Consider the following 10,274-nt stretch of genomic DNA (forward strand, 5'->3'; position numbering starts at 1 on the left):
GCGGTTCCGAAAAAACGAGAACCGGAACCGGAACCGCTTAAGGCAGTTCCATAACTTTAGGAACCGAAACCGGAACCACCTAAGGCAGTGCCGGTTCCAAAACCAGCAGTTCCAAGGCGGTTCCGGTTCCAAAAGCGGATACCCGGTTCCGATGCTCATCCCCAGAAGAAAATGATCTTTAGGATAAATATGTTTAATTTGAGGTAGACAAGAAATATGAAACTTTTTGAATAATTATATATTCCAGCAGTATATGATTTTTTTTTATTAGAAAAATAAGATTTTTTGTGATTGTAATTTGTTCCCGTTACAAAATATGTGATGTTTTATATAGAAAACAACTTGGTCAAAAACTTCTACCCATTTTAGTTATGTTTATGAAATTTATATTTTATATAGGTTGTTGTTTGCGTAAAGAAGCGTTTTACAGGAATTGAAATTGCCACAAACCATAAAAACAGGAGGAACACATGACAGTGGAGGAGATAGTGTGAAAATGAAATCTCTTGCTCCCTCTCCCTTTTCTTCTTCATCTTTCATGTTTGCATCTTCACCCCTCGAAATCAAACTTCTCTTCTCAAATCCGAACAATAGGAAACTCCAATTCAATCTCAATCTCACTCCTACGAACCTCAAACCAGACACAATTTCCTGTAAAGCAACACAAAATGAGATCGATGAAACCCCACCAAGCAAGAGTCGTCAAAGCTCAACAACACACAAAGTGGAGGATTACAACACTGCCATGAAGAGAATGATGAGAAACCCTTATGAGTATCACCATGATCTTGGTCAGTATCTCTCTTGTCTCTATTTTTTATTTGGATTCGAATGAAATAGTTATGTTACCGATGAATATTTACATGGGTTTGGACGAATTCATGTAATGGTTTGTGGGTTTTATTGAATCCCTCATGTGATCTTGGACGTACTTCTTTAATCTGGCTAAACTAATTTGTTTCAATTTGATTGATATCTGCGACGAATACTTCAATTACTGTAGTGACTATCAACAATTGACAAATTTAAATTCTTCTACTTTCGGAGATTGTTTATTGCATGTGTCTAGGGTCTCAAATCAATTGATAAGGTGTTATTTGTGTTATTATTTTGGGTTTTTTATATGTGTTTGCCTTTTGGAAGTCTTTAACATAAACCTACGAATCTACGATATGCATTTTACCTTTATTCCTGTGACTACCAAAAGTCAAAGTCAATTACAGAAAGATGAAAAAGAGGATACATAAATGTAAATTGTAAATTGTAAAGTACCTACAAAAAGCTTCACTTTTATGGTGTAAAAAAGAAAGATTAAAAAAAGGTTATATCTTTGATTCTTGATAGTATCTATAACAATATTTGGCGTGCCTTTTCAGGCATGAATTATAATCTGATAACGGAAAATCTTATCGTTGGATCTCAACCTCAAAAAGCTGAAGATATCGACCACCTTAAAAACGAACAAAATGTGGCATACATTCTTAACTTACAACAGGACAGCGATATTGCTTATTGGGGAATAGATTTGGAGTCGATAGTCAAAAGATGTAAACAACTTGGAATACGCCATATGAGAAGACCCGTAAGCACAACAACTTATCTAATCACCAATAACTCAAATCAAATCAAATCACAAGAATTTAAGTCTTGTGTTTTCTTAAAGTGCAGGCAAGAGATTTTGATCCGGATTCTTTAAGGAGCATGTTACCAAAAGCTGTTTCTTCACTAGAATGGGCCATTTCTGAAGGAAAAGGAAGGGTGTATGTACATTGCACAGCTGGTTTAGGTCGGGCTCCTGCTGTTTCCATTGCTTACATGTTCTGGTTCCTTGACATGGATGTGAGTTAACCTTTTTCTCAACATAACATAAGGTTGTACTGCATTGGACAGTGACTCAGACCGATGTCAATGCAATTTTACATTTTTATATTGATTGGATTTGTGTTTGCGTGTAGTTGAATACAGCATATGATAAGCTTACTACAATAAGACCATGTGGACCGAATAAAAAGGCGATAAGAGGTGCTACTTATGATTTGGCTAAAAATGATCCTTGGAAAGAGCCTTTCGAGAATCTTCCGGAAGATGCGTTTGGGAATGTGGCGGAGTGGGAGAGGAAACTGATTCAGAATCGTGTTCGTGATCTTCGTGGAACTTGAACAAGATTATAGTAAGAAAGAAAAGAGGTTAGTTTATTTCACTAATAAATGTTGTATTTCTATTCTTCAACTCTGGGAATTGTCGTGTGATGAGGTTCAGTAAATAAACTACTGACTTTTTCTATTAAGTCGTTCTTTCTGTACATATATTGTTTGTTTTTCTATGAAGTGTTATCTTTATAAACTTGTGTTTGGATAAATAATATTTGAAGAAACAACATTTGAGTGAATTCTATTAAGTGAAAAGCAAACATTTACCCAATTTGGGAACTCCATTTCTTCCATATTTTGATATATATCAACATAAACTAGTTACACAAACTAAGTTTATACAACATAAACCATGCCAACTTCCAACAAAGACGCGGGAGGCACTTTCAACACCACATCCGGTCCCCGACAATTCCTTCTTAAGAAATTATACCCAAAATTAATCGCTAATCTTTTAAAAACAGACGATCCTTGTTTTGCTTTCACATGTGAGTGCCCGAGAATAAACGCGGTCCCACTTTGTTGAGCCGCCAACAAATCTTCAAGCTCACGCCTCATTTGCACATCCGGTGAACTTGAATTTTCCGACTCATCATTATCATCAACCGTGAACCGCACCCGTCTCTCTTTTGGTGAACTCATCTCAATAATGTCCCCTATGCTCTCAACCGTTTGGAACCCAAGTGACACACTTTCTTGTTGCATGTTTTCATCCACATCAAAGTTTCCAATCACCGCGAGTCGGTGCTCACCGGATGACCGATCGGAAGCCCCCGCGTGATCACCAGCACTGCTCGCCCGTGGTCGGCACCAATCATAGTGGATGAAATCGGCTAACCGTTTAACGAGATCGGACTCGAACGAATCCACATCTTGATGCACATCGCGGTACCCGTACCGCACGATGCACCGATAAGCTCGAAGGGACGCGGGACCCACACGCCCTAATAGGTACCTTTCGGCCGGCGGGACGAACGGGACGGGTACCGATTTCACGCAGACGAACACTAGAATACGGTGGAACGCCGGAAGGTTTGTGACAAACCGCGAAAAGTTTGCGGGGATCCCCGAGGTTAAATCGGTGAACACGAGCCCGATCCCGGGTACACGACACATGCCTAAAGTGGGACCCAAGGCTAGGAGCCATTCTAACGAGACCTTATTGTGAAGGTCGTATTCGTATTTTTTGACACTCGCGTAATGCCAAACGAACATTATGGTGACTAGGAAGAGGGCGAGTAGGATCGGTAGCCATGCACCTTCGCGGAATTTGACTAGGGAAGCCGAGAAGTAGAGTAACTCGATTGAACCGAAGAATAATAGGAAAAATAACGCGACAATTGGCGGTTTGTGCCAACATAAAATGATTACTAATGATGTGAGGCACGTTGTCACAAGCATCACCGCCATCACCGCCAATCCTGCAATCACATCAAAAGCGAACATTTAGATAAAACAGAGTGTACTGTGTTTGATGTTATGACATATGACATGACATAACAGGTGTACCAGATGCATTTCCCATGTGTTTGATATCACGAAAACCGATGGTGACAGCGATGCATAGGATCATGAGTATCCAATTGATCTCCGGTATGTAGATTTGACCATGAATTTTATCGGATGTATGCACGACTTTGACTCTTGGAAAGCAACCGAGTGATTGACTTTGGTTGATGATCGAGAATGTCCCGCTGATGATCGCTTGGCTTCCCACAACAGAAGCAAGAATCGCAATTGCAAGCACCGGCCACCTCAAGCTTTCTGAAATCAAATGGGATCACGTAAAACCACTTGCTAATTTACGATTTTGCCCTTTAATCAACAAACAAAATTGAAAATACCTGGGACCGAAACGTAATAGCTGATGTTGTCGTTCATCTCGTGATGCTTTGATAAGTAGGCTGCTTGACCCATGTAACCAAGTATGAGCGCCGGGTAAACCAGAAAAGTGAAGGCGATCTGCAAGGGCAAAATGGGAAAAATACAAAATACCCGTTAATATCAAACACGTAGTGTCAAAATATAGATAACCTTTGTAACAGTCTAAATCTACCTGAATTGCAGCATAAGAGAAGTGACCAAGATCAGCAAACATAGCTTCCGAGCCTACATTGATTCAATTTTGACTTTTGGGGTCATCAAAAAAGTTTCAATCAATTTTAAAGGTAAAACATGTAATAATAAAGACAGTTGATTTGACACCAAATGGTGAAAAAAGACTTGTACTTTTTTTACCTGTTATGCATAGTAAAATCCCTCCTAAAGACATCCAGCCTTGTTTTTTGGTCTTCCTGAAGAACTTTAACATGTAATAAGGTGAAAGAGCTTGATAGACTTTTGGATTCCAATGAATGATATTGTATACACCAAGGGCACTTATGCAAATAAGCCATAATAACACAATCGGCGCGAAAAAGAACCCAACTCGATGTGTCCCGTAGTGTTGTAGTGCAAACAGGCACACTAATATGAAGCAAGTAATGGGTATTACTGCATCTGCAAATATAACAAAACAATATTTTATTTTTAATTCTTATAAGAAAACATTTCGAGCATAAAAAAAAAAAACATTTTTTTCCATCCAATTAAAATTTACAACGCTTTTAGAAAGAAAGAACATGTATAAGTTTAAAGAAGGGACCATGAGACCATGGTTTTAACAAAATGAAGGGTCCCCCAACCTACAATCATGCAAAATGATGAAAAAAAAGCTGCATTTATAATAAAGTTGGGTGTGGAGATGTCTGTTTTGAAAATATTGAATTTATCTCAATAATCTTTTTTTTTTGTAAATTTTTTTTTACTCGGCTTCTACATATTTTAACATTAAATAATCTGACAATCAGAAATTCAGAATAATAATAACTTGTACTCAAACACTCAAAAAAAATTTAATTATTAACGTACACACAAACTGAAACACCCCCTAAAAGACGGAAAGCTTTAAACTCACATTGATGGTGATCTTTGGACATAGATAACTCAAGCCCAGAAACTGCAGAAAAAACTGCAAAACAAACAAATACACAGTACGATAGTTGTTAATAAACTTAAAAACGAAGGGTGGAAATGTAAATTAAACAAGATTTATATTTACCAGATATTGCCGGTGTAAGGAGTCCATCTCCGATCACCATACAGGTGCCAAGAAGAACCAAAATTAGCAAAGCAGTATGCAAAAACTTGTATTTTTCAAGCAACATTTTCACTTTTGTGTTGTTTTTTCTCTCGGGAGTTTGCTCAAGTTTATATGTAGATAATGATTCATCAGCCACTTGTCGGTTTGGTAACAGACTCACTTTAGCATTCCGGCAAATCGACGAATAAAGAGCAAAAGTACCACCTATAAGATCAATCGATTAGAAATTTTAACTTTTAATTTGATTTTAATTGGGTTGAAATCAAATCAAATAATGAGAAATTATATGAGGTTTACCTTCGCCATTATCATCAGCTCGGAGGACTATGAACACGTATTTGAAAAGAGGGACAAGGGTTAATGTCCAGAAGACAAAAGAAAGAACCCCAAAAATCTCTTCGTTTGTTTCAGAGTGATGAATGTCTTCTGCAAATGTACTTTTGTAAACGTAAAGTGGAGAAATGCTGAGGTCACCATAGACGACACCAAGACTTTGATAAGCTAACAGCAAAGTTGTCCTCCATGAATCCTTCTAAACAAATTTAAACAAAAACATTTTATATTACATATATAGAAAGAAATTGAAAACCGGAAAAAAAAAAAAAAGATTTCTTCAATGCTCTTGATTGATACCTTGGAATTGGCCCAACAATTTCCATATTCAAGATCCATGCTTCAGAATTGCAAGATCCCAGCTGAAAGAAAAACAAGAAACTTAGACTTCTACTTCACAGTTGTATTTTGGAAATGAAGAAAGAGTGACCCACTTGCTAAAAGAACTCTAATGGTGCCCCATACTCATTGAAAGTGAAAAGGCGAAGGATATGAAGCAAAAGACACCATGTTTATGCAGAATAGATGATAAGTATCAAGGGAATTGAAAAAGATAAAGACTTGAGAACTTTTTCATAACCCAAGAAGATATTCTTTTTTCTTGTGAGAAATGGAATGGAACCCATACCTCACTCAATCCCAATGTGCACCTACTTTTAGCAACAAAACTTTACCAGAACAGTGAATTTAAACAAATGAAATTTAACCCCTAAATAATCAAGTGTGATTTATAAATGAGATTACCATGTAGAGGCAGGAAAGTAACATGAGTTTAAAAAGTTTAGAGAATAGAATAAATTAGGAAAGAGATGACAATCACATGACTCAACGACAATTGCATTATGATATCATCTAATCAGTCACAGAAAAATCGAGCCCACAAGATTCAAAACTTTTAAGGACCACTTTACCCTCTCTATCACTCACTTAGGCATGCTCATAATTCATGATAGATACCAAACTCCCACCAACCTATCTAAACACACAATCAAGATTTCAATGGGGACTTGTCAAGAATTAGGCAGGATGTTCTTTCAAAAATTCCACATTTAAGTAAACCAAATCATGCTAAAATGAAATCCAACACTTGATATGATCAAGTAATTACCTGAAACTGGTAATCTTTATTAGGCTTAATCAAATCAAGATTTGAAAAAAGTAACCCTTATTTCCAATATAAAGAATGAGATTCTTGGGTGGGGTGGGGTGGGAGTTATGGTTTATGGGAGAGGGAAGCATGAGCACGTGACTAGAACATGGACCCCTTTATGAAATCGTGACTTAATTTTCGCCAAATATCTCCTTTATTTTCTCTCCTAACCCTTGCTTGTTTGTTTGGTACTCACGGCTTCAACGTTTAAGTTTTTAAGGTTTCATCTTTTTTTTTTTTTTTTCAAGAACCCCTCAAAAAATGTGTGAAAATGATAGTGGGGGTCACCTACCTGTCGTGTTCTCAGTCATTATTGAGATTTGAGGCTGTATGTAAAGCAATGAATATTGAATCCAAATGAGTACAATCAATCATAACAAACACATCAAAAGCACCAGTCTTTATCTATGATAACATGAGATGAACTTCTAGTTTACAGAAAAGATAACACATGAACCTGATATCCAAATCCCATTTTCAGCCATTAATGAACTCAAAAAGCTCCATAGTCCCTCCAAATTCATTCAATAACAGCCAAGTCGGTTACTTTCTCTTGATTTACAAACAGCGTCTATCTGGAAACTGGAGATGGGTTCGCCATTATAGATCTTGAGAGAAAAACAAAATAAAGAAAAATGGTGTGTGGGCAAAGAGGAAAGGGGAATATTATTAAAGTCGGATGCTGGTGTATGACTGTATCTGCAATCTGCATAAAGAAATAGATGGGCGGGAATATTGAAGGAACGATTTTAGGTGAAGTGAATATAAATATAAATATATGATATGAGTGAAAGTGAAGTGGTTGTGAAGGCATTAGAGGATTTGAATAAGGATTGAAGTTTGTTTGAATATTGTGTATTCAAATGGGGAATATTTTAGTGTCGGGTCGAATGTCGAGTATAGCATTGTCTTTATTCAGATGGGTGGATGTAGACGATGGTTCACGATCCGTATATAATTTTTTTATCGGATAATATAAATGATAAATTAATATTTAACCCAAAGCGTATGGCGTCGACGTCTATAACTTTAATTCTTTAAATACTAGAAGACATTTTATGTGATTTAATTCTATAAAAAAACGATATTAGTTGTTATTTTGCTGAAACATGAAAAAATAAATGTTGTTCAATTTGTTAAAATTAGTTGTTATTGACTTATTAGATGTATATATTTGTTGAAAATCACATTTTAACTGAAGTTAGTTGTTATTGTTGCTGTAAATTGCATTTATTAACTAAAATTCTAGTATATATTTGATGGAAATCACATTATTATTTGTTATTGTTAGTGGAATAGTATTCATATACGATGCTTTATTCCTTATAATTCATATATTTTGTAATTCATTGGAATTATAGCCTTGAAGTATTAGGCTAAAGATTTTGTTGAAATAAGTATCCAATACATCAAACTTGTCATTAATTCTTATGCAGGGTAAGTTCTGTATATTTGTATTTGTATTGGGTGTGTTGTGTATATCTTGTGCAGGTTACCGGGTTTACACGCGGGTTTGTGGATAGCTCCATGGAGCTGTATACCCGAGATATATATTGTGTTATGTGTGTGTAGATAAGTCAGTAGATATTTTTCGTGTGTGATTCTCTCTTCTCTCTAAGTCTTCTCTCTAAAATTAGGGTTTTCTCCCAGTGTATTCATACTTAGATCTAGAAGATCTTTGTGTGTAAAGTCTTCTTGAGATTCATGTAAATGTTTGAGTGTGAGTGAATTTTGTAGAGAGTTTTCTGATGTAAGTAAATGTTTGATCGAACTGGTTTATAGTGAATAAACTGTTCAAGTTGGGAATCGTTGGTGTTCTTTACTTTCTTAACATGGTATCAGAGCTGTAGGCTTCGTGTTCTTCGTTTTTGGTGTTCGTCGATGATTGTTTTTTCAGAACGTCATCGTTAAAGGTTGTTTCTAACCTTTTTTTGCTTCTCTTTTACAGTTTTTTGGTTGATCTGAAGTTTTCTTTCATTGAATCTTTAGATCGGTGTTTTTAGTGAAAAGTTTTTTAAGAATCCTGGTACTGTGAGTTCTTTGTGGATCCTTGCAGGTTCAGTTGCTGGATACTTGGTGTTGCTAACATCGGTGTTGCTTCATTCGATTAATCTATCTGTCTGAAATAACTCTCTAGGGGTCGGAGTTGATCACCGATAAACCCTAAGTAGAGAACGGACAAGTAGAGTCGATTCATTAAAGAAATCGTCACTATAGCACTGTGAGGGATTTCTTGTTCTCTTCTATTCTTTTCATATTTTGTTTGTGAGATTCTGGATATCTTGAGTACACCAGTTATTGCTGTTTGCGTTTTATATGCTTTCGTAGTGTGTTCTTTATGATTTTCTTGACTCGGTATTGATTGTCTTGGGCCCCGACAAACGTGGTGACCATCTGGACTTTAAGTCAATACTCGAGTCTGTTTTTTCGTGTTTTTTTTCTTTTGTTATCTCATTTATGTAGTAAGTTTTGTGATTAATCTTTTGGTATGGCTGGGTCTACTGATCCTCCGGGTGGAAGTGGAAAAGATGATCAAGTTAATTTTGATGATCCTCTGTTTGTCCATCCTTCTGATAATACTGTTACAACAATTATTACAATAAAACTAACTGGTAATGAGAACTTTAGATTATGGAGAAGTTCTATGTCTAGAGCCCTTAAGGCTAGAAATAAACTTGGTTTTGTAGATGGAACTTGTAAAAAATCGAGTGTTGATGAATCCAAACAAATTAAGTGGGATAGGGCCAATGCAGTTGTTTGTTCTTGGCTCCTGTCGTCTGTTTCTGATTCCATTTATCAGAGTCAAGCCTATTCTGACATTGCTGAGGATGTTTGGAATAGCCTGTTTGAAACTTATAACAAGTCAGATGGTTCTGTGGTTTTTAATATTCATCAACAAATAAATAATTTTAAACAAAATGGAATTTCTCTTTCAGACTACTTCAATAGGCTTGACTCTCTTTGGAAAGAATTTGATGGTCTTACTAGTCTCACTGAATGTACATGTGAAGCTGCTGTTAAACAAAAGGATCACTCTAATCTCATGAAACTTATGCAGTTTCTTAGTGGTCTTGATGATTCATATAGTCAGGTTAAGAGTCATATTTTACTGATGGAACCATTACCTTTTGTTAAAACTGCTTTTTCTATATTGTCTAGAGAAGAGTCTCTCCAAAGAAATGGTTCTTTGGGTTCTCTTCAATCATCTCAAACTTCATCTAAGTCTCAGTCTACTGCTTTTAATAGTAGATTTAATAATAAGTTTAACTCCAACAGTTCTAATAAAAATAAGAGTCAAATTGTTCAATGCAAAAACTGTGGTGTTAAAGGTCATTCAATTGATAAGTGTTACAAAATAATAGGGTATCCAAAAGATTTTAAGAAGAAAAATGATTTTAATGGTCAAAAATCCTTTTCTGTTAATTCTGCTACAACTCCTTCTGGGAGTTCTAGTGTTTCTAATTCTACTGATTCTGTTGGAGATTCTGAGTTTCATTAG

The 10,274-nt window shown here is 36.0% G+C and overlaps 3 protein-coding genes across 6 annotated transcripts; 2 read left to right on the forward strand and 1 right to left on the reverse strand.

Annotated features, from left to right (window-relative positions):
• Positions 1–411: 411 nt before the first annotated feature.
• On the forward strand, positions 412–2,287 carry LSF2 (dual specificity protein phosphatase (DsPTP1) family protein). Its single transcript, XM_079027056.1, has 4 exons — positions 412–791; positions 1,377–1,582; positions 1,669–1,839; positions 1,956–2,287. The coding sequence occupies exons 1-4, from the start codon at positions 497–499 to the stop codon at positions 2,157–2,159; spliced, it is 876 nt and encodes a 291-aa protein (XP_078883182.1). The 5' UTR covers positions 412–496; the 3' UTR covers positions 2,160–2,287.
• Positions 2,288–2,412: 125 nt separating this feature from the next.
• On the reverse strand, positions 2,413–7,632 carry LOC145088669 (potassium transporter 2-like). Of its 4 annotated transcripts, none has more exons than XM_079027052.1 (10): positions 7,233–7,632; positions 5,926–5,987; positions 5,590–5,824; positions 5,251–5,496; positions 5,107–5,160; positions 4,389–4,649; positions 4,207–4,259; positions 3,995–4,112; positions 3,660–3,914; positions 2,413–3,571 (listed from the first exon to the last, which is right to left on the reverse strand). In XM_079027052.1, the coding sequence occupies exons 2-10, from the start codon at positions 5,962–5,964 to the stop codon at positions 2,487–2,489; spliced, it is 2,346 nt and encodes a 781-aa protein (XP_078883178.1). In that variant the 5' UTR covers positions 5,965–5,987; positions 7,233–7,632; the 3' UTR covers positions 2,413–2,486. The 4 variants fall into 4 exon arrangements, with proteins under 4 accessions (XP_078883178.1, XP_078883180.1, XP_078883181.1 ...); XM_079027054.1 differs by lacking the exon at positions 7,233–7,632 and adding an exon at positions 6,370–6,756; XM_079027055.1 differs by lacking the exon at positions 7,233–7,632 and adding an exon at positions 6,254–6,277.
• Positions 7,633–9,263: 1,631 nt separating this feature from the next.
• Positions 9,264–10,274, forward strand: LOC145090110 (uncharacterized). Its single transcript, XM_079028454.1, has one exon. The coding sequence runs from the start codon at positions 9,264–9,266 to the stop codon at positions 10,272–10,274; it is 1,011 nt and encodes a 336-aa protein (XP_078884580.1).

This window comes from Lactuca serriola, chromosome 2, assembly GCF_051521515.1.
Source record: "Lactuca serriola cultivar US96UC23 chromosome 2, Lser_US96UC23_V15, whole genome shotgun sequence".
In the NCBI taxonomy this organism is placed as follows: Eukaryota; Viridiplantae; Streptophyta; class Magnoliopsida; order Asterales; family Asteraceae; genus Lactuca; species Lactuca serriola.